This window comes from Aulostomus chinensis, chromosome 21 (assembly GCF_037954235.1).
Source record: "Aulostomus chinensis isolate RoL2024-O1b breed Wild chromosome 21, RoL_Achi_v1.0, whole genome shotgun sequence".
NCBI lineage: Eukaryota > Metazoa > Chordata > Actinopteri > Syngnathiformes > Aulostomidae > Aulostomus > Aulostomus chinensis.
The window spans coordinates 4,531,777-4,545,239 of NC_141340.1; the positions used below are offsets into that span (position 1 = coordinate 4,531,777).

The 13,463-nt window shown below is 44.4% G+C and overlaps 1 protein-coding gene across 2 annotated transcripts in view; it reads left to right on the plus strand.

Annotated features, from left to right (window-relative positions):
• The window catches only part of myo3a (myosin IIIA), a 59,985-nt gene that overhangs the window by 27,570 nt on the left and 18,952 nt on the right, over positions 1-13,463 (plus strand). For both annotated transcript variants that reach the window (XM_086191095.1, XM_086191094.1), the window contains exons 8-20: positions 4,205-4,270; positions 4,396-4,551; positions 4,898-4,939; positions 5,915-6,011; positions 6,681-6,797; positions 7,850-7,954; positions 8,071-8,154; positions 8,673-8,875; positions 10,335-10,433; positions 10,513-10,627; positions 11,516-11,639; positions 12,140-12,350; positions 13,236-13,383. In XM_086191095.1, the coding sequence (XP_086047221.1) occupies positions 4,205-4,270; positions 4,396-4,551; positions 4,898-4,939; positions 5,915-6,011; positions 6,681-6,797; positions 7,850-7,954; positions 8,071-8,154; positions 8,673-8,875; positions 10,335-10,433; positions 10,513-10,627; positions 11,516-11,639; positions 12,140-12,350; positions 13,236-13,383 (1,567 nt within the window). The remainder of the gene's footprint in view (positions 1-4,204; positions 4,271-4,395; positions 4,552-4,897; positions 4,940-5,914; positions 6,012-6,680; positions 6,798-7,849; positions 7,955-8,070; positions 8,155-8,672; positions 8,876-10,334; positions 10,434-10,512; positions 10,628-11,515; positions 11,640-12,139; positions 12,351-13,235; positions 13,384-13,463) is intronic.

The window sequence follows — 13,463 nt, forward strand, 5'->3', positions numbered from 1 at the left end:
TTTTTAAGAGAGGATGAGGATGATTACCCCTGGACAAGCCAAGATACTGAACCTGGCAGAGGTATGCAAACACTTCCCATCCACTACCATTCATCGTGCTAAGCTAACTAGCAGTCAGATGGCCTCTGCGGGTCTCAGCTCCTTCATCCATCACAAAGGAGAGAAGCTCTATTTTCATGTCATGAGGAGGATGGACAATAGGCACATTTCCTGTCCCCAATTTCTATCCCCTCTCATTTTGCTTCTCACTGATTGACGGCATGTGAAAGTAAACATAAACAAATTCTCCATCTTCCTGACATCCTCCATTTTTCTGAGTGACTCGTTAATGACAACACAGGGAAATCGGAGCTTCTTTTGAGAGGGTGACAGGCAAGAAAACATCTATTTAGACCCCAGTTATCGTGAATATATCACGGACTCTTACCTCGACAGACATGAATATTTATAAAAAATGTGGCAATATAATGATTTCTTTGGAGTTCATGCATAGTTGTTGTTTGCTGAATTGACAGAAAATTGTTACTTCGATGGCGTAGGCTTGTGCAAAAACTGTGGGGCTGATTTTCACCAAAATTTGTGCCAGGGTTTAGTGTAGAAAGCAAACTGAATATTTTGGGGCAGATTAGTCATAGCGCAGGGTGGCAGCAGGTAACAAAGAGGTGCTCCTCCTTTGGCTATAGACCTTCTTTATTTAAGTGGCTGTTCTTGCCTCTCTCACCAACTCCCCCAGCGGGTTTTCAAGTGTCGTGCGTGTCATCTGGGATAAAAGTGATGATGAATTTGACGTTGCAGGTTTGAAACCTGACACGCCAGATTGTGTCCCCAGCCGCCTTGCCATCGCTTGAACAATTGGTCTGTACAAAAATGGCCTTTTAGTGTCAGAATGCTGAAAATAAGGTTGAAGAAAACATGCTCAGATTCAGGAGGTAGTCCTAGAAAGGAAACCTGAGAACCACAATTACAGGAAATGACTCATCAGAGGGGCTGTTCTGTGTCTGACAGTCAATGTCTTATCAATAAACCCCGCCCCTTCCACAAACGAGCCCATTTGGGGAGCCAGTTTTCTATCGTCTGGTTTTCCAGGTTCCAGCGTAGAGCCACACAAGCACTTCTTGTCACTGCCATCTTAGTACAGCAGCACTTTACCCATCACTGCCCTGAGACTGCACCTCACACACACACACACACACACACACACACACACACACACACACACACACACACACACACACACACACTGATCCTGTGTCGTGTGCTCTGGGGGTCGTGCTCTTCTAGAGGCATCACGCAGCTTTCTAAGATTCTATGTGACTGATGCTGCCAGAGCTTCAGGCTGTCGGCTCACACTCTCACTTCTCTCCTCTCGTGGCTTTATTCAAGCAGTCGTGGTTAAAAAAACAAAAACAAAAAACACACACACTCAAGGCATTAATTCCACTTGTTTTTTTTTCGATTCTAAATTGGCTGCTTTATCACTTGTCAGTATATTCGGTGTGTGAGACAAGTATGTTTTGTATGTTGGTCTTTTCTGATCATTTTCGCTTAAATTCCATGTGGACCAACTCAAGTCAGATTGCTGATGTGTTTCTGTCTCTGTCGATTGGTTTGTGAGTCACCAAGCGAAGGAGGGACATGTCCTGGATACTGATTGGCATTTATATTAGCCACTAGCTGGTGGCATGTGGGCACCGCCCCTCACAAGACACCTACAAGACACACACCCTTTCATTTCACATGCGTGACCCTCGTTTGAACAACATCGTTTCAGCTGCAAATGTATGTTGTTACGAAGCAGCGACATATCAAGCTGCTTCCAGTTAGTCCTGTGCTAGCTTAAATGCTAAGGTTCTGTCACGATCAAAACTTTGGAACATTTTCGAAAGCATTTTCATTGGACAAGACATTCGTGCACGCCTATCGGTGCAGGATGAGTCCTCAAATATTTGGGTTTTTTTTTGGACATATTTTGGTGTAAATCAAGAAATACGAATGTTTATCACGCTGTAGGTTTTTTTTTTAAGCTGTCACACTATAAGACATCAAACCTGATGGGTGTCATTTTTTTTGGATCATCTTTTTTTCTCACATCATTGAAAGACTCAATGTTTCCAGTACGAGAAATCCTTAAATCTTTAGCATTAGCATTATTTCATGCTTGGGATCCTGTAATTTTTTATATAGTCTATCACTTTGTCTTTTCTCTTCTCCCCTTAGTTAAACAGGAAGTCAGAAAGAGAGGACGACAGGGAAGGATTGTGATGACAGCATGAGTGAAAGAGTCAAACTCCAGCTTAAAGCATCAGACTCAGCAGAGATTAAAAGAGCTCTGCTAATTCTGTGCACACATGTAAAGATTTAAGCAATTATCCCTCATTATGTGCATCAGAGAGCAGAGCATCTGAATTTGCCTTCGATGCTGTAGAAAGTGAAATTATTGCAGACCACAGTTAGGAAAGGGGTAAACAAAAAAACAAAAATACAGGAGAGCTGCATAATTTCATGTGTCTCTGCAAGCCGGTGTATGTCTCCTAGATAAGAGAACCCCTTTAATTGTTACAGACAGTTGTAGAAATGTCTGATGTCTATATTGGCTGTGTTCTGTGATAAATAGAAGTGCTGTGTCCTCTCATTAGACTCATTTATCGCTGTCGCAGCCAATGTGAAAAAGGTTCCGATGCATTAGCAGCCGGTATCGACTTCCCACCACTTGCCAGAAACCTTCTTGTAAAGAGGTGGCCTACTTAAAGCAGAACTACAGCAAATTGGCTGTCGTCGCTTGGCTGTGACGCAGTGGTGGAGGAACACCGAGCAACGATTTTTCCTTGAGGTAGCATCTTCTAAAACATTTTGATTTAATGACTTTCTGGCTTGTAACAAGAGGGAATAGCGGTTCTTTCATTAGTCCAAACCTCTCCATGTAACTGGGCTCAGGTACAGGCGACACAAAGCATGATTTTCCCCTGAAAGCTAACCAGACTTTAATCATATTATTTGCGTGACGTGGGGGAAAAAAAGTATCTGTCAACGGGGATTCAGAGGCGTAACTTCAGCTGCTGCGCGGCTGCATGATGACAACAGAGTAAAATCAAAATTGAACCCATTTGGTTGCGTGTGTCTCCCCCAGCCAAGTCACCAGGGGATAACGTTGACATGTGCATTTCTGCAAATCACTGATACGTGCATGAAGAGATGATGCGTCACATTTTACACTCAACACCTCAGCCTGTCGAACATGACAACACTGTGATATGGAAAGTTGCAGCTACATCATTCCCAGTAGCACATGTCCTTAAACAGCGCAGATGTGGCTCGTATTAGGAAGAGAATGACCCGCCTGACCCAATAGAATGATTTTTGAAATCAGGAAAAACACCTATAAGGGCTAAAATCCACATGAATATGTTTAGCGACACTTGAAAATCAAACCCTTGCAGCTGAGTTGGTCCATCACTCATCTCCACTTCCTTTGCTCCTGCTCAGAAATTTTTGATATGAAATGTACTTTTGAGTGGCATTGAGATTATAGGCACTGAGGGTTTGCAGCCGCAACGGTTAAGATTTTACGCTTGGATCAGGGCTCGCCGCTCAGATACCAGCTGACAGAGGGAGGAAATGAGTAGAAAGAAGGAAGCGAAGAACAAAGTGAGCTAGATTGTGTTAATGTAGCGCTCGTCTGCGTTTATCGCATTCATTCAGGCGCGCTGATGACGAGGCAGCCTTCCAAGGTGCCAGCATCAGGAGAAATTAGAGGTTCAGTATCTTGCTGGAGGATAAACGCCAGCGAGGACTGAACCAGCCATCGCTCAGTTTCTAGGCTTTACCTCCTGAGCCTTGTCAACCCTTAACTAACGTGGCCTCAAAAACAAACCAAGCTAGTTCTGTTGCATTAAGCACACCTGTGTTAGTTTGAGTTTTTTCCAGTAGCTTCCATATGCAGCAGAGAAGACGTGGTTTTATATAAGTTTGATCCTCAAACGCTTCTGATGCCCCCCCCCCCCCCCCCCCCCCCCCGCTGCACAGGTAGAGGGTCGTTTGTTATCGCCTCTGCACAAACACCTCCGGGTGTCTCCAATGACGAATTGTTCATGTGTAAAGATTTCACTCCATCATTCTACTCAGCGCCTTTTGTTCTCCGCCTCGCCTGAATTAATCGCATCACATCTAATCTTTCCATTTATCTTTTCCATTTCTTCCTTAACAGAAATCCTCCGCCTACTCTCCACCAGCCGGAGCTCTGGTCAGTCGACTTTAATGACTTCATCTGCAAGTGAGTGCGGATGCTCGTGTGTGTTGTGCATCTCTGAATATTTACTCCAGCAGCGCGTATTCTCTGAATATACATCCAGGAATTTTATCACTACATTTTTTTCCCCCTTTTCTTCCACCTCACAGATGTCTGATTAAGGACTTTGAGCTGAGGCCGAACGTGTTAGACCTCCTCCAGCATGTTTTCATCAAACAGATCGTCGGCAGAGAGAAAATACTGCAGAAACAGCTGATTGAGCTCATTGATCTCAACCAACAAATAGGAATCATTGAGAAAACCAGGTACACGTATGTCCAATATCCCACATTTTAGAAGTCAAACTACCACTAACACACTGTAAAATGTTTGACAGATTCTCCTCTAAACTCCGCGAAAACCCTTTAAGTCTGCAGGCCTTCCTGTCAGGCGGGTTTAATGTGCCAGGCTGCAGCTTAGCTTTTGCAGACAGCGTAATCCAAATTACCCTCCTTGCTGGATGTTTTACAAGCCCTGCCACACTCGTATAAACAACAACTCAATCCTGCATGGGCTTCACTCGACGCACGTGCCACACGAGTCAAAATGCCGGCCCCAGGAAGTTATGTGTTGCACCGTCGTGAAATGTTAATGCTATTTCTGTCGTTTAAGCCATCACGGAAAGACAGACAGACGCAGAGACAGTACTGACAGGTAACAAACGCCCACCTGACCTTCACGCCCCTGTAGGAGTAGATGGTCATTGACTTTTGCTGTAGTTGTGATGTATTTGGATCAACTACACGTGCTGCTTTCATCCTCCCAATGCTTTATTGAACGCTTTTGTCACATTTTCCTTCCTCTTCTCTCCTGTTTTTTTTGTTTTGTTTGTTTTTTTTAGAGCATCCCTCAATTAGACTCTCACGATTTTTGCTGTAAACCAACATCAGCAGTAGATGAGGTCCAGACCTCCTTGGATCTCATCACACCAGAGACAGTAAAGCAAAGATTAATTGCAGTTGTAATGGAACATAATTTACTATTAGCCAAACGACAATAAATCTTCAAACTGGCCAACTGAAGAGAAGCTCTGACACAGACGGAGACAAAGCTTGGAACTCTCCGTAATTGTGCGTCACCATTTCACCCTACCAAGCCGTCCTGCAGTACCTGGAGACCAGAGTTATTGCGATACTAACAGCATGAGGGCAGGCAAGGCGGTCGATAAATGAGACACAAGTGAAAGCTCTGGACAGGCAGGAAGAGATGACAGGGTAAATGTTTTCCAAAAGAAAACAGGAAATAGATGAATATGTTGGATACATTGGATCCGTGCCGGGAAACAAGACGTGTCCAAGTTGTCCAAAACTTAAAATCAATGGTCCGGAAGTGACTGCAACTGCTGCGGTGAGCAAGGTAGTCTTGTATTTTGAAATAAAGATTTTTAAGGATTTTTAATACCTTGGTGGTAAAGAATGGGGGCAAAATTGCTGCTTTCACGCTTCCTGCTGCATTTTTATGTTAAAAGAACTAAATATGGCAAACATCCCGTCCCCGAGGCTTTGGTGTGGTGGCACACGCAGGTTGTTCTAGTCGTAAGATAGCGTTTTAGTTTGGATGACGGAGTATAAACAATACACACTTTCCTCAGGGTGTGATGTGGTTGTGTGTGTGTTGTGTGAATTCCAGGCATGAACGCATCCACACTAAAAAAGGAAGCCACATGAAGACACAGGCTGACCCGGATGAGGTGGACGACCTCGCCACGCTAGAGGTTCTCGATGAGGTGAGAGAGACAACAGACTGTGGCGGCGGCGGCGGCGGCGGCGGCGGCGAGCGCTGGTCTATCTCAGTATCAGTAACATCTCAGACATGCCTGGCAATAGAGTTTGGAGATGTAAATCAATCATGGGCATTTATGGTTTGGGACTGGGTCACATGACTGTTTACAAAATGAGTCACATTCACGTTCGTGGTGGTGGAAACAGTTGCATTTTCATATTTTTTGTTAAAACCAGTTGGTGGCTCGGCCACAAACATATTTTCACGCCTGCCTACAAAGGCATCCAGGTCTGTCCCGTCGTCACTGATGCTTGCTTTTCTCAGTAAGTTGATGAGTTGAATGAACACAGTGACAGAAGCACAGCAGCGTCTTTCACACAAATAACATTACGAGTAATTCATCAAATCGGAGCGCCGCGTTGACACGTTGAATGATACAACCAGACTCGGTTGCCAGCGGATATTTTTGCCATCCTTCAAGATGAGCGGCTCTGCTGCCCTGCTGTTGTTGATGTAGCTGTCCAGGTGGCGAGGAGACACCGGGATAAATCACATGCCATAAATATAATACATTAACACGCGTCGCAGACCTTGACTTCAGGCAGCGGTTTAGAATTTACTTAGCTGTAAACATACCTGTAGAGCCAATCGTGCTTGCTGTCTTGTTCTTCAGAACACCGTCACGGAGCAGCTGCAGAACCGCTACGGACGGGATCAGGTCTACACCTACGTGGGAGACATCCTCATCGCAGTCAATCCTTTTCACAAGATGGAGATATACACTCCTCAGGTGTGTGTTCCAAGGCCTCTCCTGTGTGTACTTGTACATTTGGTCAATAATGTCCTGAACGTAGTGTGGTGTAGCTCATTGGGGCCTCTGCAGTGCTTCAGTCTGCTGAATGCCATTTAGCTTCTCTCTCTCACACTCACACACACACACACACACACACATACACACACACACACACTCAGGCACTCACTGTGTCTGGCCGTCAATCATCTTGTTTTTCTGCCTCAAGTTTGTAGCTGCTTTCCATGCTTCTCTCTCCCAGAATAAAAAAAAAAAACCTAACACATCACACAGACACATAATGAAACTTTCTGCTGGTGGATAGTGAAATGTTGTTTAGTAATGTAGATACTATAATGATTATTTAAAATCTTTAATAGAAAAGCTGATATTTTTCACTCTTTGACGGACATTTTAGTTATAAGCTTGATTTCGCTCATCAATTTTTGGTTGGAGGTGATAATACACAACCGTAACGAGTTTCTCCAGAAAGACTTACCACCTCCTTAGTGGCTACATTTACTTGTTCTATGGATTTTAAAAGTGACAACATTCAAAATTTGATGAGGCTCATGAAAATATTATATTTTGCTTGGATTTTCAGAATTTTTCTAATTGAGACGTAGGGTATCGGTCGGGTTTCAGGAGCATTCTTTAGGCACGTTGGCAGATTGTTCTTTCTCCTTGGATAAGGCATGGAGCGTACGGAATCATTTAGGAATGGAAAAAGACTCGCCCTCAAAGTTCTTGAAACTTCAGAATGTACTAATCGAAAGGTGAGACTTTTTTTTTCTTTTTTTTTTTTTGGAATGCAATAATGTCCCCACTACTAAATTTAGACACTGGTTCGCGAGGCAGAAACAAATGTACTTCCATGTCTCTGGAGAAGGTTCCAGGGGACAAATAGGAGCTTTAGTGGACAAGCTCGGACCCTCAAACCCAGCCAGTACAACCACTGAGCCCGAGACGCTTCGTGGTATTGTGAAGACTTTAGTTGAACGGTACGTATTAAATTAAATTAAATTAAACTTCATCTCCTCTCCTCCTCATAGTATACGAAGATGTACATAGGAGCTAAACGAACCGCTAATCCTCCACACATCTTCGCTGTGGCTGATATCGCCTACCAGTCTATGGTGTCCTACAACACGGATCAGGTACTGTGGTGCCGATGACATCACGCGCTTTTTCCTTTTTCGTGTTGAGGTGTTCCACCTGGGGGATAAAGCGCTAATGGAACCTGTACTGCTGTGGTGACTCTCTCTGTGTGCAGTGCATCGTGATCAGCGGGGAGAGCGGAGCAGGTAAAACGGAGAGCGCTCATCTGTTGGTGCAGCAGCTGACAGTCCTGGGGAAGGTGAGTCCCGCCGAGGCGCGGACACATAAATAACACAACCCCAAATTTAGAAGATAAAAGACGTGACTGAGAGGTCATAAAAGCACAACAAATCCTGAGAAGCGGCTCTGTACTTCCTGCCGAATATGGAGTGACAGAGTAACTCACGATACGTCACAAAATTTAACGTTAGTATCACCATACATTGTGATATCTGTGACACTGTGGTACATTGTTTCTTCTCACTTTGTTCAGATGATTTTTTTTTCCCTCAAAGTACCCACACACACACACACACACACACACTCAATAACCAATTGGAAATCTCTGAGACTGTGCAGATTAATAGCTGTTTTAATGAAGATATTGATATTTGGTGTCATTGAGTCAATGCAGTACCGTAACAGGAGGTATCACAATATACTGGAGGATCGGAATTCACACATAACACAGAATTCACACATCAATTCTTGATGGATTCATATTTCTACTGCATATGCGCGGATGTCGGTGTAACTAAGGTGGAAACTGTTATTCAGGCCAATAACAGGACGCTCCAGGAGAAGATCCTGCTGGTCAACAACCTGGTGGAGGCCTTTGGAAACGCCTGCACGGTCATTAATGACAACTCCAGTCGCTTTGGCAAGTACTTAGAAATGAAGTTCACCTGCGGGGGAACGGTGGTCGGAGCGCAGATATCCGAGTACCTGTTGGAGAAATCAAGAGTCATCCACCAGGCCGTGTAAATACACTTCCTTCTTTCATCTTTCCTTCTTTTTTAAAATAAAATCCTGATAGTTCCTGCAGTTATGACCTACACCTGACAATGACATTCATTGAAATTCTGTCTTTTTTTTTCTGAGAGAACCTTGCAAAGATGTGTATTTTTCAGGCTGGCTGCCAGGGATCAGTGTGTAATTGACCGTCTCTCCACTCTTCACCTCGACTTCTACATTTCAAACTGGTGGCATTTGCCTTCGCCGCAGTCAATCTAGCCTTTCTTCTGTCTGGGGAGGGGCCGGGTCACCTAGAGGGGCTTGCTCATTTTCTGTTTGATCCGAGTTCTGACAAGTGTCCCCAGTGGAAGTTCAAAGGCAGACTTCAGTCTTCTGTCTGAGGGTTGGATGTCGCCTTGAGTTACACATGTAACCGAGGCTCTCTGGAGCCTCTTGTGAGATGTCGACTCCTCTTTGTAGAATTGCATCTGTTTGCAGTGTAACTTGAGCTCCCAGTTACAACTGGTCAAATGCTGTTGTTGTTTCCAGTTGTCCACGCCTACACGCCGTTCTTTTAAACACAGTTTGTCTGGATCTGCCGCAAACGTCCACTGGGAGTCCAGGATGAAAGATGAAATGAGACGGACGCGCGTGCTGGGGCTTATCACCACAACAATATCCTAGTTTTAGCGTCTATTGTGTTTCTTTAGTGACTATAACTCAGCTAATTTCATGTTAATTGTATTAACTAGCTGCCAATAATCATCCAGATAGAATTATTTCCTGTGACTTACTTGACCATGCATATCAGCGCTGGACTACCCCGCAGTGAATTAGCCATCGAATGTTGCTGTAGCTGCAGTTGTATGAGAAGTCAACAAATAATAAAACCAGCGAAATTAATGTAGGTTAGCTAAAATAGCTTGTTGCTTTTCTGCTGGAATAAAGTGACAATGTTGTAATGTTGTACCTCATCCTCGAACACAAATCCTGCCAGTTAAATTTTGGTTGTTGTTCAAATATGAAGACCACAACTCCCATAATCCCTGTACGGTAATTCTGGAAACAAAAATCATCTGAGAAAAGCAATAAAAGAAGAAAAGAGGGAGGGGAGTAAAACAACAGTAAAAACTCAGGGGTTTTGTATCTGAGGTGTTCATCACCTTCAGCTTTAGTGCGAGCATCCACCACAGTCGACATCTTTAGCGTAGAAACGTCAGATTATGAAGATTCCTGGCGTGGGAGGAGGAGTAACAGGCCCCCTTGATCAGTGTTCTGGGGTTGAATCGGGCTCAGACTCGCACAACAGGACCCATCAGTGTGGACGAGATAAATTACCCTTTGACATGATTAAGAACTACAATTGATATAATGAATACTGTAGTAATGAGCCCTGTCTAACAAGACTACATGAACTTACTAAGACCAGAGTGGGCTGTCTTTGCTCTACAGGTATGTGAGGTGAGTCTTGTTCTGTTTCCACAGAGGAGAGAGGAACTTCCACATCTTCTACTACATCTACGCTGGCCTGGCTGACAGGAAGAAACTAGCCCACTACAAGCTCTCCGACAGTAAAACACCCAAGTAGGCTGCAGCTCTTCTCCTGAACACTTATTTCCCTCCCAAACCGCCTTCCTAATCCCAATCTCTCTTTGCTCTGCAGGTATCTGTTTAATGAACACGTGAAATTAGGGCCTGACATCGTGAGCAACACTTTCTACAAGGAGCAGTTCGACGCAGTGGAGCAGTGTTTCAAAGTCATTGGATTCACCCTGGAGGTAACAGACCGCTGCATCGACCCATCGGCACGAAGTGTTTTAACAGCGCAACCTTGATCCGGTCAGTCATTCATGTACAGACGCTCCTCGCACACACGGAGAGATGAGAGATACTTGAGCAGGTTTTCGGGGGGGGGGGGGGGGCAAAACGACAGTACAGAAGTGTGTGTGAGCAGATCAGCATGTCATTGGCATTGTGGAGGCTAATGAGGCCCAGAGAGCTGATTGCCGCTGGGATCCAGACGTCAGTAGCACTTATTCATGAAAGGCTTGGCAGTGCTGGGAGGACAGCCTCCGGTTCCACAGTACGTCAGGTCTCAGAAAAAGTTCTGGAATACCTCAAGCTCTGTCTGGGAAGCCCTCTAAAGGTTGCATCATCTCCGACGTGTGTGTTCAGGATATCCCAAAAAAACAAAACAAACCTGAATGGACTGATTTTGAATGGAACGATACGTGATAATACAAGGAAGAAGCGCTGAGCTTCAGAATCAAATACTTTATTCACCGCCTGAATCAGATATTTAGTCGAGAGATGATCTGGATCAGAAAGTTGATTCTGGATCCTGACAGAGTTCCAGCCAGACTGCAGCTGCTTGTGGGAATTTTTTTTTGTTTTGTTTTGGGGGTTTTTGGGGGGGGGGATTGTGTCATAGACAAATTGTGATCAGGTTCCTTGAGTCCATGTGAATCAGTTCAAGAGGATCATTTCAGCTGCTGGAAATCATCGCGATCGCTGCTCCTGTTAGCTTGTATCCAAACTCTCTCTGCAGCCCGAGACTCTTGATCATACAAGTACTTTTGTATTGAAGAATATGCTTCATAGTTTTGTGAGGACACTGTCTTCCATCAGGGTTTTCGATGTTCCGTGTCTGTGGTCCGTCTGTGCAGGAGCTGGGGAGTGTTTATAGCACTCTGGCTGCCGTCCTCAACTCCGGTGATATCGAGTTTTCTCCCGATGCCTCGGAGCACCAAGACAAGAGCAGCATCTCCAATGTTTCGGTCTTGGAGAATGGTGAGAGGCTGGCTACTCTCTCATTCATATACTGTGGTGTTCACCCAAACATGGCTGTTCCATATCCTCAGCGAGTCCCCCTCCTCTCCCCTCCCCTCCTCCGCCTCACTCCATTAACTCCGCAGGGAGCACCAGATGGAGTGAAGCTAAATATGGAAAAACATTGTTCTCAAATAAAGTAACCACCAAAATAGATGAGCTATTGCAGCACTTTTCATTTCCTTACATATATTTTCAGTTATTAGATTTAGTAGGACTGGTGTTATTATTATTATTATTATTTATTTAAATATCTGCTCTGCCTGATGCGTTCACTAAGCTGCCAGTATGAATTTGATCAGTGGGTTTGAAGAACAAACAAGAGAAGATGTGTTTTTTGAAGCCAGACAAGTAAAAGCACTCATTTCTCCCTCAGTAGCTTGGACAGCATAACCTGCACACGTTTGCTGTGTACTGGAGAAATTCAAATTTTGATTCTGTCCTCTCTCGTGTCCCTCCAGTGGCGTCCTTGCTGTTTATCCGCTCAGACGAGCTCAAGGAAGCTCTGACCTCCCACTGCGTTGTGGCCCGGGGTGAGACAATCGTCAGGCCCAACACGGTGGAGAAGGCGGCAGAGGTGAGGGACGCCATGAGCAAGGCTCTCTATGGCCGCCTCTTCAGCTGGATTGTCAACCGCATCAACACACTCCTGCGGCCCGACAGCCACCTAGGGTGAGATTAGGAGCAAAAACTGTGATGCTGTGTGCTTGACTGTCATGAATGCAGAATGAGGTCACTCCTCAAAGCTGACTTTTGTACAGAGGAATGAAAAAGAAGGGACGGAGGTTTGCCAAAGGAATCCTGCTACTTCATCCGAATACGCATCCATACATATCACACAAGCAGACTTTATTGAGTCTGTGGCTCAAAAAACAGTTTGTCAACATAAACAAAACTTAAACAGAGCCGTCGTCGTGCTTCTCTGAGGCTGTTAATCAGCAGCCCATGAAAACACCTCCTATGGGCTAACCTTTTAATAATTTGTAAATTTAACAACTTGTGTTTTGAGAGCTCTGGTCTAGTTATGGGCTCATAGAAATGTCTGAGCCACCCCCTTCATGTACCCTCTGTCCTTCAAGCTAAAGGCTGACATCAACGAACATAAAGCTACATTTCCACACTGCCGCCTTGGTTTGGCTTATTAGTAAACTACAATGTGTTAAGCAGTGCAATTCCTAAAGTTCAACAGAAGCTAACGGCAAAGTCATCAAGGTACATTGTTATATATTGTATGTAACTCTAATATTAAGCATGTCAATCATCTAAGTTTAGTCTATGTAACTAAAAATTGCTAATTGGCACAAAACAAAGTACAGTTGAGGCTGAAGGCAGTGTCGTTACTCTTTCAGATATTTGGTTAAAATCCAGAGATTTGGAACAAACTAAACTAACAATCAAACAGAAACCTGATTGAAACTGTGGAAAGGCCATGGAACAGAATTTGGGTCACACAGTCGATGTTTCCGGACCACTATGGAGCCAAACGACGGACTGAAATCAGCATCATCCCAGCCTAAAATGTAATTACGAGAATAAATTTGTTCTTCTCATCTCCAGGGAGGGAGACAAGGGCTTGAACACCGGCATCCTGGACATTTTCGGTTTTGAAAACTTCAAGAGAAACTCATTTGAGCAGCTTTGCATCAACATCGCCAACGAGCAGATCCAGTTTTACTTCAACCAGCACATATTCGCTTGGGAGCAGGTAGAGTCCACCGTCGCCACCCACCTGAAATGAAAACTACATTTCCCAACTTTTAATCCAGATTTTAAATGTTTGTTTAT